The sequence below is a fragment of the Solanum verrucosum genome, unplaced genomic scaffold (assembly GCF_900185275.1).
Source record: "Solanum verrucosum unplaced genomic scaffold, falcon-dt-bn FXZP01000238.1, whole genome shotgun sequence".
Taxonomy (NCBI): Eukaryota; Viridiplantae; Streptophyta; class Magnoliopsida; order Solanales; family Solanaceae; genus Solanum; species Solanum verrucosum.
In genome coordinates, this window is record NW_026020630.1 from 1,290,421 (window position 1) to 1,309,960 (window position 19,540).

Consider the following 19,540-nt stretch of genomic DNA (forward strand, 5'->3'; position numbering starts at 1 on the left):
TTTTATAAAATTATTGAACACAAAAAGCATAAAAATATGGGGAAAAAAATATGATTGGCCTCATAGAGAAGATTAGGTATTCAACATAATGAAAATTCAGTCATATGCTTGTCTATAAAAGAAATTTAATCATCAGCCAATGATACATTAGACAAATAAATACTACAAAAATTCGAACAAGGTGAATGGTTTAGCTCAGGGGACAAAATCACACAGAGTGGAACTAGTAATATCACAAATTCAACAGTTTATGCATAATTAAGAAACTTCAACTAAAATTAGATAATACAAACTCATTGTCAAGATCAAGTCATTTATATAACCAAATTTATAGATAAATGTACCATAATAATTGGTGGATGTAGCAATTTGTTCGAGGCCGTAATCAATACGAGAAGAAAGCTTGAAAGGCACGGAGAATCGCTATACATATGGCCAACCTTCAATGCAAATGTGTGTCATTTTGAAAGACACCCTTGCTCTGCAAATTGGCTATGTTAAAAACAAAGCAACTAAGGTACCAAATTAGCACAACAGTGAAGGGAGAAAATGTAGCAATTTGTTCGAGGCCGTAATCAATACGAGAAAACAGCTTGAAAGGCACGGAGAATCGCTATATATATAGCCAACCTTCAATGCAAATGTGTGTCATTTGTGAAAGACACCTTTGCTCTGCTAATTGGCTTTATGAAAACAAAATGCAAAGTAAAAAGTTAAAAGGGCATCAGTTCTCCAAGGTTATAACATCAAAGAAAGATTCAGACGCAAATTACCCATTTACGATATAAAAATTTCATCATTTGCCCATAAGACATAAAATTAACAAAGCAAAATCACAATTAATGGAGGATTAATTAACTAATAAACGATCAGAACCTGTCGGGATTCACTCTTAACATCACAAAAATGTAATTCAGTGAATTAACATATGAATTCTATCATCACTTCATTCATCCTCAAAATAAATTACTTATCATTCAATTACAACTACTAACTAATCACACAAAATACTGAAATTGAAAACAAAAAAATGCTCAGAACTTCTTAGAGGGTTGTGTAAACCATCAGCGACAAAAAGCCTCCGACACAAGAATTTTTTCATCACAGCACCAGAAACGAAGAATAAAATTGAAAAATAAACTAAAAAAAGTGTAGTAAGTAATAGGACTCAGTTTATGGGTGGTGATATATCAGAATGGTCGGCAAGGTGGTTTAAACACCATTACGACGAACGAGACCAATAGATAAATCGTCATTGTCCATTAATCATTTCAATTTTTCAAAAAAACAACAATTAATTGCTTAAAAATCAGATTTTTATAAAGAGTCATCAGATAGGAGCGAAAGACTAAAAAGAAGTTTTGTAATCACATAGATTTCATTTGAACTATGCTTCTAATCATCATATGACCCAGTTCATACAGCAAAAAAAACAACTTTTTTTGAATTATTGAGCACAAAAAGTAGAAATCTGGATAGAAAAACAAAAAAAAAAGTAGATGTAATTGGCCTCATAGAGAAGATTAGGTATTCAACATGATGAAAATTCAGACATATGCTTGTCTATATTTAAGAATTTTAATCATAGGCCAAAGGAAATTAGATGAAAACAAACAAATCTAACAGAAACTGAAAACTGTAAACTCGAAGGGGCAGAGCTTACTCTTATGGAGGAAGTGAAAGCTGTAAAACCCTAGATCAGAACAGAAGAGTGAGTGATTGAGCTCGAGAACGAAGGAAGCTTATATAGAGACGAATGGCGGAAGCTAGGGTTTAGTGATGGGCCTATATTTGAAGCGGGCCGATAAGAAATCGCTAAAATTATGGGCTTGTGGGCTCATATGTCAATATTTTTTGGAAAAAATACGCGTATAAGCAAACATATACTAGTTAATTACTTAACATAACTATAGTATGCCTTAATTATAATTTGCGATCTACTTTAAGCTATAATTATGCGGCTCAGCTTTTTGGTTTTGTATAATTCGCACGTTTGTATAATTCGAAATTTGTATAACTATTTACACTTTTGATGTTTGTAATTGTATAAATTCGTTATTTCAAGTTTATACAAAAAAAAAAACTGAATTATACAAATGTACCTGCGAATTACATAAACCTGCAAATTATACAAATCCACAAATTATACAAATGAGACAGCTTAAATTGTAGCTACAACCCGTAAATGTGCAAACTATAGCTATGGAGCATAATTAGTTTAATATAGTGGCTATTTGCGAAAGTTTCTCGTATTTTTTAGGTTCTTATTGGGCTAAAATTCATAAGGCTTATTACTAAGGATGTGCACTCGGTACTTCGGAAAATGTTTTCTAGGAAAATAAGTGAATTTCTTACTTATTTTCTTTTGTTCGGTATATATATATCTAGAAAATTTGAGGAAATTTCACAAATAGCCACTAAAATAAACTTAATTACGCTCCATAGTTATAGTTTGTTAATTATGTTTCGCAGCTACATGTTAGAGGGTGGACAGAGGCGAGCAAGAGAGGGCAGAGAGGCGAAGTGTATATGTATATTTGTCGAATTGTATATGCATATTTGTCAAATAATTGTATATATGTAACTGGTATACATATGTATTTGTACATCTGGTGAGCGAGGAGAGAGGCGAGCAAGAGAGGGCAGAGAGTGGAGAGAGCCAGCTTATATATGTATATCTATTAGATAATTGTAAATATATAACTGGTATATATATGTATTTGTATATCTGGGAGCGAGATTGGGAGAGGGAGGAGAGAGGCAAGCGAGAGAGGGTAGAGAGTGGAGAGAGGATAATTGTCTTTGTATATCTGTCATATAATTGTATATGTATATGTATAAAAGAGGAGAGAGGTGAGAGAGAGGAAGATAGGAGAGATGCAACGTAATTATAGCTAAAATTAAGTTGTGAGTGAAAATGGAAACTATAACTATGTTAGCTAATTAACTAATATATATTTGCCTATCCACGTATTTCCCCAAACAAATACTATGTAAGGTGGGGATGGGGACTAGGAGTGAATATAAGACGTGTTGTTGGTGAGTGAGGAGGGCACAATCAACGTGAAATTCACTTGTGGATTTTGTTCTCCCTATTTCACTAAAAGAAAGAATAAATCATTTATTTAAATTGTTAAGAAACTTATTTATCTAGAAAATATTTTTCGAACATTTTGATCAAATGAACATAGAAAAATTGAGTATCCTCTCATGTAACACACCCTAAAAGGAGATAATATTTTACACAAATAGGTTAATAACATTCTAATACAAGTATTATATAACACATTAAATAGGAGTTAAGCAAGAGGAGAGAAACCTATTAACTTGAAATTATCAACCAACTATATTTTTTCAAACCATTGCTATATTACCTACATTTTACACTGCAGCATAGTTATCACATAAGTGACCTGAATCTAACACCTCAAATATCAAGAAAATGAAAAAAGAAAGAAAGCTTTCGTGAACAAAAAGGGGAAAAAATGATGAGCATTTTATCAGATGTGGTTTCTGTAAGGTCAACTTCTATCGACTTGAATACTTCCTGGATCCAGCGTTGACAGTATCTGAGGCATCGACATGCCACCAGATACAACAGTCTCTGCAAAAGAGGAGAAAAGAGCATGTCGGAAAGTGCTTTAACCATGAGCATGAGGATAGTTTCAAGAGACTGATACTGGAAAAAGGCTCACGCTTATAGAACAAAACTCAATGAAAAGATTTCTTACCTATCCCTTCACGGACAGACAAGTTTGGTCTAATAACATCTTTTGCATTAACGAGGAATATATCACCAATGTAAAGATGATTTGTAGGAACATACACACAGCATAGCTCTTCGTCTCCTGAATAGTTCTGGATTGGATGTCAAGACAAAGTAGCACACAAGTGAATTTCAAAATAAAATGGACGAAAGATGCTATTGTACATAATTTTTTTCCAACAGCAGGGATATATGATCCTAACGCTACCCATAGGGGAATCTTAGAAGTCCAGTTGATTGGATAACCGAACTTTCACCTTGTTGGTGAGGGTTCGATTCTCCCCTATTTCCCCTTTCAAAATTTTAAAATCAAACTTACCCCTTTACTTCGCGAAAAGGATCATATTTGTGCTTCATTATACTTTCGGTGCAAAAATACTCCTACTGTTACCAAAGTAGCTCAAACAATACTCCCCATCTATTAAAAATGTCCAAAGCGGATATTCAATACCACATAATCCTGTAACCCCTTTACATTCTTTTTCTTCCACCCCCTTCACCATCACTGCCACCAATATGATCACCACCGTATTCACCATAGAATTTTTCAACTCTTCAATTTAAAGAAAGAAACTGGAAGAGCATTTACTCATACGAAAGACCCATCCCAACTCTCGTCCATTTACTCACAAAGCATGCTTAAAGCTGGATATATTCAGATTTTTATTTTATTCTTAGGTCATATATATAACAACTACAAATAATGCAAGAGGATATGCTGGTATATATGAATTATAATTTAATTGAGGTAATGAATGCTGCATTTCGTTATATGGGAAACAATTTTTGAAGGATTATTAACCGTTTGACGAGGCTATTATTCATCAATCATCACCATATCAATCTTGGAGAACGGGTTTGAGTTGAGTAATATCACCACTGAATAATTTTGGTAGTATTTATTTTGCAAGCATGAAGGCCTTCAGCGAAATGTTGTTCATCTTTTTTACCCTTCGCAATCACTTGATGACCCGGTGGAGAATTGGAACAGAGAGTCGCTTGCCTCCCATAAGTGTATTTGAAGTTGGATAAAATTGTAATTATGTATAAATTACCTTAGCCTCATGAAATATTTCGCATATGTTATCGTACAAGTCTTGCATGGAGCTTGTTTTGTAGAAAATATATTATTAGGGTTTATGCATAGTTGCAATTATATCCAACTTCAAATACACTCGCGAGGGTAAAAAAGACTAACATCATTTCGCTAAAGGTCTTCATGCTTTTAATATAACATACACTAGTAAGAGTAAACAGGGGTAGTGTAACTACATTTCAAATCATTGATTTCTCAAGATTCCTATATTTTTCACTTTCTTGTAGTTCCTTCTTTGTTTTCAATTTGTGTATTATAGTTGGAAGTCTTAATACATGAAATAGCTGTAATATGAACAAACTGTTCACTCAGTTTTCCAGCTATTTGATAATCCAATATATATCTTTTTAGTTCCACATGATCCAAAAATTAATATGTATACATCAATTGTGGGGGAAGGGATAAAATGGGTAGGACCGGTAAGGTGGCATGCCACGTGGTGTCCACTTCACCAAAATGTTAGGTGTCATTTGGAATTGAATGTCCACCTTGGACATTTCTAAGGGAAAAGGGGCATATTGAGCTACTTGGATAATGGTAGGGGCATTTTTGCACCGAAAATGTAACGGAGGGAAAGTATGATCCTTTTCGCATAGTAATGGGGCAAATCTGACCATATTCCCGAAAACAATTGCTACACATGCCCACCATGTAATAAGAAATTTCAAAATGGTCTAGGAAAAGCTGATAGTTGAATACTTATTATTGAAGAACACAAAAAACGCACGTAATCATTGGCATACCTGCAGGATGACAGATGAGGTAATGAACCCAAAGGCATATTCACCAATTCGAGGATGCCTTATTATGGCAACCTCCTTGAAAGCTTGTGTGTTCTGATCTGCAGTAGGAGGTTATGTATCAATCTTTACTCTCCAACTAAAAGCTATTTCGTGAAAATATGTATGAAACTGAAAATCCATAAAGCATACCTGGAGATATGGCAGAACTAATTTGCTTAGAAGCATTATATATATGCCGAACAAATGGCATTCTTTTGATGAACCATTCCCCAAGACCCAAAACAGAAGTCCCCAACCATGATGACATGAACACCCCGACCAAAAAAATGAAAGTGATTGAAGTCATAAATCCAAGACCTGATCAGAACAACCATAGAAAGCGAGGTCATTTCCAAAGAAGAGTATCACCAACATGAACTGCTAATATATCACAAGAAAAGAGCCTTAACCTAATATGGCTGACATTTACATAAAACTAATTGCTAATTCATCTGGAATGCTTTCTTCTTTAGCATGACATTGCATTTTATGTCCAAAGAGAGATAAAGGCCATTATTTAAAGACACCATGAAATGAGTCAGTGCCATTAATAACATAGGAATAAAGTTAGTTGTTTTTCACGGAGAAGAGGCAAATGCTTACCAAAAACATCAATTCCAAGTTGAGCATAGATTGGAGAGAAAAAGCCATCCACAAAATGAATAAACCACCATGTTATGTAGAAGGTGACTGCTATAGGAAATAGGATGACACTGCAAAAGGATGTGAGTGAGTAACAACTAGAAAAGTAACGGGTACGTGCTTCTTAATCACAGCTGACAGTGAAGACAAAGACCAATTTTTATAAGCATACCCTGCTTCTATTTTCCCATGACACTTCCAAGCAGCAGAATGGACTGGTTTAGACGTTTAGTTGCTTCGTATTCAAGTTTATTTTGAGCACTTTCAGCTCATGGATTCTTACACAGTATAAGCTCAACAGCATAATCCATGAAAGAAGAACACTATTTTTTGTGATAGGTGTGTTACCTAAAGGATTTTTACTGTTTTCCTGTAATCATATTTGCCAACAAAAGCGTGTCATGATGAGTTAAATGGGGTAGTATGGTCGACGAGTATTCATATAATCAACCTCAACTTCTTTGAAACTGAGGCATAGTAGTTGTTTTATCACATGGTAGGAACAGTGTGACTACAAGCCTCACCTCTAGTTTGTTTTAACAGCTGATCAAAGTCCTCACAACAACTCTGATGCTTTTTGCTGTTCCAAGATTAACTGTCTAAGTTCAGTTAGCCGAAAAGTGCTTCTATTTTAGTTTTCTGAAACAGAAGCTAAAAGTGGGCAGTGAAGTCATCAAGGGACCTTAGAGTGCAAACCTTAACCTTGTAACAGAAGCTAGAAAGTGGGCAGTAGAAGTCTGGATCAGTTCCTCTGTAGGGCTAGGGCATGACCCCTTGCTAAACTAGTTCTTGAAAATCATTCTTGTGGCGCTTTGTTGTTTCTTCCTAAACTTTATTTTTCTAAATGCATGGAACCAGATAAAGATATACATCCTATGTCTAGATCAAAGGGAAGATTGAAGAGAAGAGAACCATTTTTACCATCCAGTCATGAATTTCTTAGAAGCCCAGCTCCTAACAACTTTAGAGAAAGTCTGCAGTTGCAAAATAACATACAGTTTTTGTCAGATAATGAAAAGAGAATTCAAGCTTAAAATATGAAAGTAGGAGTCAAAGGAACAGTACAATGATAGTCAATGTGACCAGTCCAGTAATTAATCTTAAGATATGAATAGAAAGTAAACAAAGTTAAGCTATGACACCAGGTCCAGTCACTACAAAATTAATCTTAAGATAGGAATAGCAAGTAAACTAAGTTATCAGCTATGACACAGACTTTGGCACAATTATCAAATTTAGACTAGTGATGCAAGAGAAGGGAAGAGAGGCAGCGCAAAGAGTAGAAGGAATCAGATGAGAAGTCGAGAAGAAGAGAGAGATAAGAATAGTAAATGTCAAAAAGCAAAGATAAATTAAAGAGACAAACAAGCTAACTAAAGCCCAACAGCATATAAAACATTACTGCAGAAGCTAAAGGCGGTACGATTTTTACAAATATGTGCAGTGCAGCACTGCAGGTAATGTAATAGTTAATCAACTTATCAAGTATGGTGCATCTGAAAAGTTATACACGGGGTTTGATATCAACTTAACACAATACATTTTCCAGGAAAAATTGATGGAACTCTTTTAGGCTTTTGTTAACTATTTAAAAATATATTTCTCAACAAAATGTTTTACCGTAATTGATTGAAGCAATCTATATCTTTTAAGGGCGCTATATATCATTCAATATAACCAAAGGTACAGTAGTATATTTCTTGCTATAGTTTTCTCTATTTTACTCCATACCGATTACTTTCTCCACCAATATGTAATCATTATTTTCATTGTGGTTCCTCACTGCTCATACGGATCACCAAGCATCACTCCCATGCTCCACCTAGCTGGTACTATTAGATGCTACTTATTGTTATACTCATCCAAATATTATGACACAACAAATTAAGCCTAAATTGATCACTCTAACACCCGTTCCAATGCGATCTAGCACAGGGACAGACAGGAATATCATCAGATGTAGAAATGAAGCATGCCATAGATGTTACACCATGCAATGAAGACAAAAACACGAATGCCACATCCAACAGATCTCAAACACATGAAAACTGAGTGTAGGACATTCAAATAATATATTGTATAGATTAATTTTTACTTTTGATCAACAAAGTATATTATAGATTTGTACACAAAACCTATAGTATACAACAAAGGTGAGTATAGGGAAGGTGGGGTTTACGTGGACCTTACCCCTACCTTTGGGGTAGAGAGGTCGTTTCCAGGTAGACGTGCACAAAACCTATATCCAACATAAAATCACATACATAAACGTACACACATAAATTGATAGACACCCTATGTAACAGGGTCATGTCATCAAGTAAAGCACATATTGGTAGTCAAAAAAGCATAAAACATGATTGAAAAGGTCTCTAATACCCAACAGGAAATAATATGCAAAGCTTTTAGAGACTTTTAGCTTTGTATATGTAAGACGTCAACACGCAGCACCAAACTGAAGTGGAGAATACGTACTTTAATAATTTAATATACTACAAATGTATTACCTTTTTGATATATTAATCATAAAGAGGTAGTAAAAGAAAGACTGAAGGTTGTAGCCCACCTGAGTCTTCTCCTACCGTAAAAACTCTATCTTTATCAGAGTTTCTCATGAACTAATTATGTTGAGTTCTTCTGAACTTGCTAAGTATTTAGTTTCCGATCATTCCACAAAATAAATTTTCATGTGGCAGGAAACAATAAATAAACACACTGAAAAATTAACATCAAACAAGGATTCAAGCAAAAATTTCCAGTCTCTATGATCAAATTTCTGTAAATTCTGTAGCAGTAACACATTTCAACTAACCCCTTCTAAGGTCATAAGTAATAAACTTGCCCCAGACCAGCACCCATGGGTGTTGCTTAGTGATCAATGACGGGAATTGAGAACCATCACATTTCAGGTTCAAATTTCAGCAGAGACAAAAAAACACTATGTGATTTCTCCTTATCTGTCCTAGACTCAGAGGATAGAGTGAAGCTAGCCCGGACACCCGGTCATCAAAAAAAAAAAAAGTACCCCAGACCCTAGTTGTGTGATTATGCTGGGTATACGTTGTTTAAATAAAGTACAAAATCAACAAAATTGCTTCATTTTCCAGCATCCCCCTTTCCATAACTTTGCTCTCTTAATAAGTAAACAACCAACATGACATTAAACTATGCTCATAGCAAAGATCTATTTCTTTCCTTCTATAAATACTTCAACATAATCCATTCTCAAACAGCAACTCTTAACTCCTAATCACAAACAATAATCACTACCACACATAACAAATCCAGCAGAAACAGCTAACCAAAACAAATCAGATCACCAAATCTCCCTAAAACCCTAACAAAATTCCCCCAAATAACACACATAAAAATGAACAAACATATTTACTAAATGCATCGAACTTTTCCCCTAAAATTCGAAAAAATTACGAAATTAACCTCGCGTCCGGAGTGATGGTGAGAAGAGGAGGATGATGATGAAGAAGAAGGCTTGTCGCCGGCGCCATCGTCGCCGGCGCCGGTGTTAGCCACCGGAATAAGAAGTTCACGATCTCTGTTAGAATTTGCCATTATCCTCTAATTTCTCATCTCCAAATTTACTTATAAATTCTTCTCTTTTTTTTTCTGTGAATTTTTCTACAGATTTTTAGAACTGTAACAGTTCTTCAAATCTATAATAATTTTTTTTTATATGTATATTTTTTATATATAATTTATAATATTATATATTGCTTGGTGATAGAGGAAATGTTGGGTAATGGGGACAAAAGAGGAATTTGTGAAAAAGTTATTAGTTTATTAATAATTAATTATATTTAGTTACATAAATTAATGGATTATTTAATGTTGATGAGGTATTGGTTTGGCTTAGGCTGGGCCAGGTTGGAAATTTTGTCATATTGATGAGTGATGAGCTGGCTCCAATCATACTATGCCAACTCATCGGATCGTTTTTCCGGACTTTTATATATTGATTATGACTATCTGAATTTTACGAATGAGCTGAAAGTTGGATCTATCATCGTGATGAAGAGTCAAGTTTCAAACTCTTGGGTGGTGCACATTTCAAGATTAGACGTCAATGAGTATATTGGACTATATAGAGATAATGATTAAAACTATATGAAACTATCACCTTTTTGTTTTTGTTTTTATTTTTACGTCCCAAATTAGTTATTATTCTCTTTTTTTACCTGAAATATCACTGTAATAAACATACCTAATTGAGTAGATGGTGATGTTTCAAATTGAAATTGGGAATAACTGATAGTTGACCTATTCAACTTTAAGGTGTGTTTTAAAACATAGATAGTGATAGTTTAGGTAGGAAAATAAAATTGCTCACAAAAAAATAAGTTCGAATGTGTTTTCGACCATTAACTCAACTGTCTATGCAGGAAAAAACTCTAATTGCCTAGACATAAAGCAAATCCAGAGTTCAAAAACAATAGATGCACCACAAAAATTGATGCACATTCTCTATTTTAAAAGCTCAAACTTGAGACATTCTGACCAGCTTCAAATATCAATAGATTAGAGAAACACTAAGTGCCCAAGTTTTGATTGTCAAAGTCGGTGAGTATTTTTTTCACAGTTTCCTTTCGATTTCTCCCTTGTAGCCGTTACCCGAATTCGCGCAAGTGTGTCCACACCCCCCAAACTTACTTGACAAGGAATCCTTTCTCGCGAACAAACACAACCCCTACACACACCTAGGAGCACCCCCTCCTGCATATCCCCTTTGACATCTCTTCATCTGCAAATAATTCTCGATGTGAAAACACAGAGCCAGTGGGCTGATCTTTGAATAGGAAAAAGAGTGGATCTGCAGGGTCCAAAATGAATTGGCTACTTCTAAGAATGATTAGTCATAAAATAATCAATTAGCTTATCTAGTGTATATTATTTGAGTTGTGATGGCAAGTTTTATGTAAGCAAGCAACTCCAGAAATAAACTAAAAAAATTATTTGATTAATTAACTTTAAAATATATTTTGATTAATAAAAATAAAAAAAATTGTTTGATTCTTGCAATCAATTCAATTGAACATGTTTAGAACCTATTATACAATATTACAATTATTGCCCAATAATATAATTTCAATCAATTGCCACTAATAAACTTCATATTAAAGTATGACAATAGTTTTCCTTATACAGATTTTGGTCCAAATAAAGTTACATCTCACTCTTAGTAGTCGAGTCAAAACTTTCACTAATGAAATTCAAAATATTAAAAAAGATAAACACATGAAGAAGGTAACGATATTCAACATTTACTATATATGCATAAAAATAATTTTAATGTATATATAATGTAATTTTTCAATGAACCTCTTCGCGCCCTCCTAGATCCACCCCTGCATGTCACCTTAATCTAAGTTCATTCCAGTCCAATATTATAAAAAATAAAAACAAAAATAAGAATAACATAAAAAAAAAGTCTTAAAAATCTACTGAATCAAGCTTGGAATTTGCAATTAAATAAATCATGTTAAAAATGGACTTTATTATATTCCTTTGTCAGCAATAAATTTACAACAATATTATTATAGCCATTCAGCTTTGTGTTATTCTGTAATTTCTAAAAATACAGCTTCTTGAATACTCTGCATGTATAAGACTAGAAGAGTATTTATATCTACACATTATGTATGTCAACCTGAATATATTCAGATTTCAGAGGCAAAGGCACAATATACGTTACGGATTCAGTAGAACTCAGTAGCTTCGACCCAAATCCACTAAATATGTATGCATAATGCATTGCGAACTCAGTAGGATAAATGGATTGTGGCTACTGTGACAAGTGAAGGGTCACCGTTACCCATAAACTTCAAATCCTGGATCTGCCTAGCTCTGAATATTTGAAGTAACTACAGCGTGAGTTCAGTAAGTGCATCGTCGATAATTCCATTCACAACATGCTTCTCAATGTCAGTCACTATTTGTTCAACTTCATCCAGAGTAAATGCATTTCTCCAACCAAGATCCCATGTTGTACTAATCACTCCATTGCACGATAAATCTCTTTCGTGTAACGCATAAAGAGTATCTACTGAAAGGATATTGACATCAACCTTAGTGTGACTTCTCAAGATTTCAATCGCACCACAAATTTCATCCAACAACTTGTCGAAGGAAATGGAGACTCTTGACATGTTAACAGGACTTTTTGATATTGTCAGGGTGCTCTGAGACCTTTTGTTTTCTAACAACTCGTTTGCGCAATCCAGTACAAGTGTGCTGTTAGTCATTTCATTGTCCACACTTATTGTCTTCCAAACTGTTGGTTCCCATGCATCAGTGTCGAAAAGCTCCTCTGCCCGAATGAGGAATGATTCGTTGCTCAACAGTATGTGTCGTGTAGTGACTCTAGATTTGAGGTTTTCCTTCTCAGTTGAATCTTGACGGATTTGATACCTAGTGTGCTCCATTAGTGGGATATTATGGTCACACTTGATTAATTTCATGGTAGATTCAGTTGTGGAACATTCACCATTCTTAAGATTATCTGCAATAGAAGTAGTAAATATCATTTGTAAGTATTAGTACCATGCCTAAAGATTAATCTACTTTAATCAATCACTAGAAATAGTACACAGTATGTTTATTCTTATACTTGTAAGGATACAGGAATCTATTTGGTTCGAGAGACGTCTAGAAATAGCAATTTCCATGTGTAACTACCTTTTACATCATCATTTATTTATCGCAGTCCTCTGAAGGTAGATGTAAATATATTCAGAAAGTGGCTACTGTTGAACATGTTTTACTTAAGAACAGGTACGATAATAACGAGTTTTTGTGTCCATCTTCAAAATGTTTTAAGTTATTAGAGCATAGAAGTTTAAGCTCGATATAGTTCAGTTGCTACTGCAGGTTTCCTAACCGGGTTTTTCTAAGCGACAAGCTAACTGAATTACCTCTCATATAAGTTATCTCACGTATAGGAAACAACAAACAGAATACAGAAAAATCATTTGTCTGAAGACCGATTCACTGTATCTTATATCTCATGTAGAAAGAAAATGATCAAAACAACAATAGCCACTTGTTTGACTAGCATTGACTCTCTTCTAGTCTCGCAAGAGATTTTTCAACGTTTCCTCATAAAAACCACGTCTAGAAAAACAGAATTTAGTTTTTTAACAAACCATGCATAGTCATTAAACAAGGCCTAGTGAATTTATCTAACATCCAAGCAAGTTTCATGCTTTTGCTAGGAGCAGTTATTTACGAGCCTATGTACAATATATATTTGCGAAAAGGTTGCCTAAATCTATGTTGCTCAAACTCTTCAAAAATGTCGTCAGGAGCATGTCGGATCCTTCAAAAGCAGTGCATATTTGAAGGATTTGACACGGGCGCGTCAACATTATTAGAGAGTCCGAGTAACATGGGCCTAAAGCATCCAGATAACGCAAAATTAATATTGATTACTTAGCTTGTACACAATGCCAAACATAATGAAACAAGTGTCTTACCAGTGACAACACTCTGGGAAATTTCAGCCACTTCCTCACAAGGCGGCTCTTCTGAGGATGTAAGGTTTGTTATGGTAATATCACTGTCTCGTTCATAGTTGTGCTCCATATTCTCAACCTGCATCAACATATTCCATTAGTATGATTATAATCTTATACGAAGAATAATAATGTTTTGAGAGTAATAAACATTAGTTTTTAATAGAAAAGTTAGCCAAGACTTAAAATAGAAGGCATAAATGTGCACTTACAATAGGGACAATTGAGGAACTCTTGACCGACTTGTCAGTTTTGACACTCTTCTTCCTATTTCTGGAGTTATGAGATGCAACGGTTGTGATGCGCTTTGAGTCAGCGCTATGTTGGGATGCAACTAGTTTTTCTGGTGCATTCGACTTTTTCTCAGGTTTTGTCACTTTTGCAGTGGTCCTCTTACTTTGATCTTGCACTTTAGTAGTGTTATTGGGACCAGCATTTTTCATTTCTCCAGATTTCTTTGCACCAGGAGCTCGTTGAGTTCTCTCAACCTTTTTCTCTATCACTTCTTTCTTTGGTTGCTTAGTCCTTCCAGGAGACGAAGCTCTATTTTTTGTCAAAGGAAGTGTTTCTTCACTATGGTCCTTGGATCCCTTTTCGGGGATGCAGCTACTCTTCTGAATGTTTCGTGTCTGCATTTTCCGATAGACAGTGAAATTCACAGGTGAACTCTCTTCCTTTAAGTTCCGTTTACCAAATGAATTTTTAGTGTCTGGGGGATTTTCATCATGGATGGAGGTCGAAAACCTTTCTGCCTGCAGTTCAGGAGCGTACACTGGCTTCATGATCACAATTGGAGGAGCATCAGCAGCAGAACTCTTCAATTGATGAGAGATCACATTATTAAATTTGCATCTCAAAAGGCCTTTGAATTGCATGGTTTCAATTATTCCGTCTAGTGTTCTCCGTTTTGGATCCGCCTTCTGGTTGATGACAGACAGCTTCTTTGCCTTTGGCAAGTCTATTTCGAATATAGGCCTTGTTGGCTTGAAAATCATGTCCTTCTCTAATTGTTTCTGATGCAGGGGTGTTGAAGGAATCTCTTCAAGTCCCATTAGCCTTGCAATCAAATTTGGAACTTTTGGTTTCTCCTTGTCTCGAGAACAGTCAAAAGAAGCAAATTGCCTTGAGCTAGTGGACGGCAACTGGGGTGACATAACCAGTTTTCCGGCATCAGCAACACAAGCCTTTTCTATCAATGTCTCACTCGAGCTAGTGAAGCTAGAAGAGGGGAAATCTTGATACAAGTCTACTTTTCTTCTATCTAAATGAGCCTTTTCTGAAGCACAACATGGTGGCAACAGATTTTGTCTAGCAAGGCTATCTCTTATTACTTCCCTTAGCTCATCATAACAATCGCGAGAACGATCAACAGAAAGACTACGCTTTCCAAACTCCACCTTATTATTATACCTGTGATCTGTAACAACACGTTCGGATTTGGTCCTGCCAACGCCTGTTGCATCAGATTCTCTTTTCCTCAACTTTGTCACATATTCAGAAGCTTCTTGCAATTTCCCCAACATCACTAAAGACTCTTGTAAATCAAAAGCTCCTTTCAACAAGTCTTTTGCAAAATCCTTTGATACCTTATGATCTTCGATATTTTGAGGGTCGATCTTGGATTTTTTAATCGTCTTACCTTCAATAACACCTTTGGGATCATCACAAGTGACAAATGATCTGTACATAACTGATCTCAGACTATCTTGAGGAATATTCTATGACATAAAATTTCAAGCAGAACTAGTCAAGATAACGACGTAAAATCTGAAAAAAATAAACAGAATGAAAGTTTTTAAACTAAAAGGATTTGCCAAATGTAACTCACATTAACAAGTATATGCCTTGAAGAACTTTTCAAAGATTGACAAATGGAACTTCTTTTTCTGGTTTGAGTCACTGAAAGCAGAACAAAATATAAAGAATTAGTTGCTGTCTATGAAGACAAATATAAACTTCTCAAATATTGAATAGCACTCATCTCCTCTGAAATATTCAAATTAGAACTTTGGGTATATTCATTTCTTAATTCTCATTATACTCTTTCGTAATCTTTAAGAATATTTGATGAATGAGATAAAAAAGGAGACAAGTCAATGGGATAGATACAAATGTGATCGACATAAACACATGGATCCAACAACAACATACGCAGTAAAATCCGACAAAATGGAGTCTGGGGAGGGTAGAGTGTACGCAGACCTTACCCCTAATGAAATCTTCGAAAAATAAAAGATCCAAAACTAATAATTTTACACACACACATAATTAACACTGTAAAGCAACTTAAAGACTCCATTTTTATCCCAATCTGTTCATGTACAAATGAATGAAAAAAATACATAACATCTGTAATCATCTTGGGGGGAAAATCCCAATTGATAAATTTATACCACACATATTTAACACTGTAAAACAGCTAAAAGACTCCATTTTTATCCCAAATGTGTTCATGTATAAGCTTATCCTTTGATAAAAAATTAGAAAAAACACACATGAATATAAAATTAAAAAGAGACAACATCTGTAATGAAATTCACCCAAATGAATTTCTTGGGAAAAAAAAAGAGCTCAAGTGATAAATTTACACACAGCACACACACACACACACAAATGACAAACCTACAAGTCATTAAAAACACTGTGATGCAGCTTAAAGACTCCATTTTTATCCCAATGTGTTCATGTATAAGCTGGTCCTTTGATCAAAAAGCTATTTTATATTATCTTCAGCCTCTATTTATTTTTTTGTTTCCCACCCGGTGTCCGGTACCACTTTGGGTTTCAAATAATCGGGATTCATGCCGGAAAGTCCCACTTTGAAGGTAAAGTGTTGTCTACCCAAGGCGACTACTCTATATCAGGACTCAAACCCGAGATCTTATCTTCAGCCTCAATATAAAAAGCAAATTAATGAAATGTACCCAAATGAAAATCTTGAAGAAAAAAAGATCCCAGTTCCCAAGTGACAAATTTACACACACAGCAGCTTAAAGACTCCATTTTTATCTCAATGTGGAATGTGTATAACCTGATCCTTTGATTAAAGAAGTGATTATTTTTTTTACCTCAAGCCTCTCTACAAAATGATAAATGAATGAAAAAGTGTCAAATATCTGTAATCAAATGCACCCAAATGAAAATCTTGGTTAAAAAAAGAGACTCAAGTGATAAAATTTACACACACACAGCAGCAGCAGCTTAAAGACTCCATTTTTATCACAATGTGTCACGTGTATAACCTGATCCTTTCATCAAAAAGACTGATTTTCTTACCTCCAACCTTTCTAAAACTAAAAATGAACAATCTTTATATGTAATTATAAGCACCCAAATAAAAATCTTGGAAAAAGAAAAGATCCCAAGTGATAAATTTACACACACACACACATAATTAACACTGTTTTTTCTTGAATTCTCACCTTCATTAGCCCACCTTACACTTGTGTCAGCAAAAGAGTGAACAAAACCCCAGATCCCACAACTATAATAGCTAGTAAAATCTTGACTTTTTTTTGTTTTTGTTTTTCAGTCTACCCTCTCTATCCCAATTATTGTTATATCATAATAATGATGATGACAATGTCCATGTATATTCAAGAACTTGGACTTTAGGGAATTTCCTATTTTTTTCAACTTTATTGTGCTAATTTATAATAGTATTAAATGTGAATGTTGGGTGGTTGTTGAGTATGATGCTTTGTCCCATGTGAGTTGGAAGTGTACCTAAGACTAATTGGATGTGGCCAAAAAATAAATAATGGCTAATTGGAAAATTGGTCTGGGGATTTTTTATGAGAGGAAGGTGGATTAAAAAAAGAAATAATTTATGCAACATGTTTTAAACTAATCTAATAAAAAAATAAATACTTTACATGTGTCCTTCCCTAAAATGTTTTTACTACATTGATAAACGAAATAAATTTCACATTGGTAAAGGATAAGAATCGTGAATTTCTTATAAGGTTTAAGTAACTTAAATTTAAAATTTAATTTTATTATGGTATCAGAGTAAGATCTCATATGATGTGAACCCACGCGGTATAGTTACAGAGGTGAATATGTGGTTAGAGCCCTGGCTCATTCCACTCTAAATACATTCGTTCTAGAAATATGTATACACTGGACTGAATAAAAAATGTACAAATATGGGCGTGAGGAATAGGGAGGATGATGAATGGAATGAATTGTATATTGGTGAAGGATGAAATGATAAAGCTTAGACAATCTTTCTTCTTTTGGATATAAGTTAGACCCAAAACTTTGGTGTGCAAAGTATTTTGCATTCCTTAGGAGTCGAGGGAAGACCATACAGTAGAGAAGTTAGATATTTTATTAAGGCGATTCAACTTTTATAAAAGTGAACTATTTTAAGCTCATGTTTTAAGTCAAGGAGATCTCTTTGTATTTATCATGCATTTTATTATTTTTGACTTGTAATATACATGTATAATAAATAAAGATTTTGAGCAAGTGTTATGGTATGAAGTGAACCTCATTGCTTCAACTAGGCTTTGCCACTGAGACCAAATTTGAAGGGGTATAATATAAGGAATTTAGTAATTTTAGGACTCAAACTCGTAATCTATAGATTACACTAAGATAATTTTATCGTTACTTTAATTACCAATGACTTTTTGGAAATAAATTCCATATTATTGCTACTTTATACTATAGTGATTTTACATTTTCTTTTTATCCTTTTACCTTTAACCAAAATTTTATTTGTTCCCACTCTTAAATTTTTTAATTGTATGCATATCTAATCGTTCAAAAGTCATATATTTTGAAAAATGCAATATAGATACGTTAAGTTTTTTGAAAAATCCAAACAATATAGATGAAAAAATAATAATTAATCTCAATATAATCCTTCAAAATATGTTTATAAACTAGTTTAATTAATTTAAAATTTATAACGATAGACACTGGAATTTTACTGAATTTAAAATAGAAATCTACAAAACAAGTCCAATTCATCTTCGTACTATAAAGCTCGTTAGGATTCCTTGGAAGCTATTTTGTCTATAGCTCACGCCTATAAAAAGGGACACGTATTTCCTTAAAGAGACATCTCAAATATCTCTTTAAAATCTTGAATATTCACAGGGATATTGAAACATCAAATATTGTCTTTCTCAAAATGTTCAATAGATTTTTTGACGATCAAATATTCATATCATATCCTATGTTGTTCAAGAAATATAAAACTAACAACCCTCATATTATTATTTTTAAAAAAAAACTTAGAAAATAAAAATTAAGAGATAAACATAATTATAATGTTATACTCACAAATATTTATCAATAATTTTTTTATTTCATCATATTTTATTTGTGATCGTCATCATTTTCATTATTTTAAAATTTATTAACATCTAGTTGGTTTCACATCTCCAATCTAGTGACATATCTTTTATTGGATTATTAAAAGTTAGTGAAGTCAAATACAAGATGCGGATATTCAACAAATTTTGATTAATATAATTAAGAAAACCGACTTTCATTGTTTTTAAAATGAAACGCGGCGAATATAAGAAATTATATATATAAATTTGTCACCTTATTTTTCTCCGATAAATTAGGGAAATTATTGATCTTTATCTGACTGTGAGAAAAAAAGAAGATATGCATTACTTTATAATAAAAAGGGAAAATAAATAATAATACATTTATTATCTTAGACCAAGAAAAGAACAAATATTAAATGACCATTGCTTTCATAATT

The 19,540-nt window shown here is 33.8% G+C and overlaps 2 protein-coding genes and 7 non-coding genes across 10 annotated transcripts; all 9 read right to left on the reverse strand.

Annotated features, from left to right (window-relative positions):
• Positions 1-358: 358 nt before the first annotated feature.
• LOC125811988 (small nucleolar RNA snoR86) lies at positions 359-482 on the reverse strand. Its single transcript, XR_007441940.1, has one exon. It is a non-coding gene; the product is annotated as a small nucleolar RNA snoR86 (small nucleolar RNA).
• Positions 483-548: 66 nt separating this feature from the next.
• LOC125811987 (small nucleolar RNA snoR86) lies at positions 549-673 on the reverse strand. Its single transcript, XR_007441939.1, has one exon. It is a non-coding gene; the product is annotated as a small nucleolar RNA snoR86 (small nucleolar RNA).
• Positions 674-716: 43 nt separating this feature from the next.
• On the reverse strand, positions 717-809 carry LOC125811997 (small nucleolar RNA Z101). The gene has a single exon (XR_007441947.1). It is a non-coding gene; the product is annotated as a small nucleolar RNA Z101 (small nucleolar RNA).
• Positions 810-865: 56 nt separating this feature from the next.
• LOC125812005 (small nucleolar RNA snoR14) lies at positions 866-950 on the reverse strand. The gene has a single exon (XR_007441955.1). It is a non-coding gene; the product is annotated as a small nucleolar RNA snoR14 (small nucleolar RNA).
• An 80-nt stretch (positions 951-1,030) lies between these two features.
• LOC125811999 (small nucleolar RNA U61) lies at positions 1,031-1,110 on the reverse strand. Its single transcript, XR_007441949.1, has one exon. It is a non-coding gene; the product is annotated as a small nucleolar RNA U61 (small nucleolar RNA).
• Positions 1,111-1,164: 54 nt separating this feature from the next.
• On the reverse strand, positions 1,165-1,261 carry LOC125811992 (small nucleolar RNA Z43). The gene has a single exon (XR_007441944.1). It is a non-coding gene; the product is annotated as a small nucleolar RNA Z43 (small nucleolar RNA).
• Positions 1,262-1,322: 61 nt separating this feature from the next.
• Positions 1,323-1,415, reverse strand: LOC125811991 (small nucleolar RNA snR60/Z15/Z230/Z193/J17). The gene has a single exon (XR_007441943.1). It is a non-coding gene; the product is annotated as a small nucleolar RNA snR60/Z15/Z230/Z193/J17 (small nucleolar RNA).
• Positions 1,416-3,225: 1,810 nt separating this feature from the next.
• Positions 3,226-9,979, reverse strand: LOC125811465 (protein CONTINUOUS VASCULAR RING 1-like). Its single transcript, XM_049490961.1, has 7 exons — positions 9,725-9,979; positions 7,208-7,260; positions 6,248-6,357; positions 5,795-5,962; positions 5,606-5,703; positions 3,732-3,858; positions 3,226-3,604 (listed from the first exon to the last, which is right to left on the reverse strand). The coding sequence occupies exons 1-7, from the start codon at positions 9,854-9,856 to the stop codon at positions 3,522-3,524; spliced, it is 771 nt and encodes a 256-aa protein (XP_049346918.1). The 5' UTR covers positions 9,857-9,979; the 3' UTR covers positions 3,226-3,521.
• A 2,084-nt stretch (positions 9,980-12,063) lies between these two features.
• On the reverse strand, positions 12,064-17,469 carry LOC125811445 (uncharacterized). 2 transcript variants are annotated; one of them, XM_049490937.1, is made up of 5 exons: positions 17,235-17,469; positions 15,641-15,711; positions 14,025-15,530; positions 13,774-13,891; positions 12,064-12,800 (listed from the first exon to the last, which is right to left on the reverse strand). In XM_049490937.1, exons 3-5 carry the CDS (start codon positions 15,498-15,500, stop codon positions 12,163-12,165), a joined length of 2,232 nt encoding a protein of 743 aa, XP_049346894.1. In that variant the 5' UTR covers positions 15,501-15,530; positions 15,641-15,711; positions 17,235-17,469; the 3' UTR covers positions 12,064-12,162. The 2 variants fall into 2 exon arrangements, with proteins under 2 accessions (XP_049346894.1, XP_049346895.1); XM_049490938.1 differs by lacking the exon at positions 17,235-17,469 and having other exon boundaries at positions 14,025-15,492.
• Between the last annotated feature and the right edge of the window lie 2,071 nt (positions 17,470-19,540).

Coding starts and splice junctions, on each gene's coding strand:
- LOC125811465 (XM_049490961.1), bottom strand. CDS start 9,856: ATGGCAAATTCTAACAGAGATCGTGAACTTCTTATTCCGGTGGCTAAC. Junction 6,358..7,207: donor AAGAAATTCATGACTGGATG/GTAAAAATGGTT, acceptor ATCCTTTTGCAG/TGTCATCCTATTTCCTATAG. Junction 3,605..3,731: donor GTCTGTCCGTGAAGGGATAG/GTAAGAAATCTT, acceptor CCTCTTTTGCAG/AGACTGTTGTATCTGGTGGC.
- LOC125811445 (XM_049490937.1), bottom strand. CDS start 15,500: ATGTACAGATCATTTGTCACTTGTGATGATCCCAAAGGTGTTATTGAA. Junction 13,892..14,024: donor GTTCCTCAATTGTCCCTATT/GTAAGTGCACAT, acceptor ATGTTGATGCAG/GTTGAGAATATGGAGCACAA. Junction 12,801..13,773: donor TTCCCAGAGTGTTGTCACTG/GTAAGACACTTG, acceptor CTTCTATTGCAG/ATAATCTTAAGAATGGTGAA.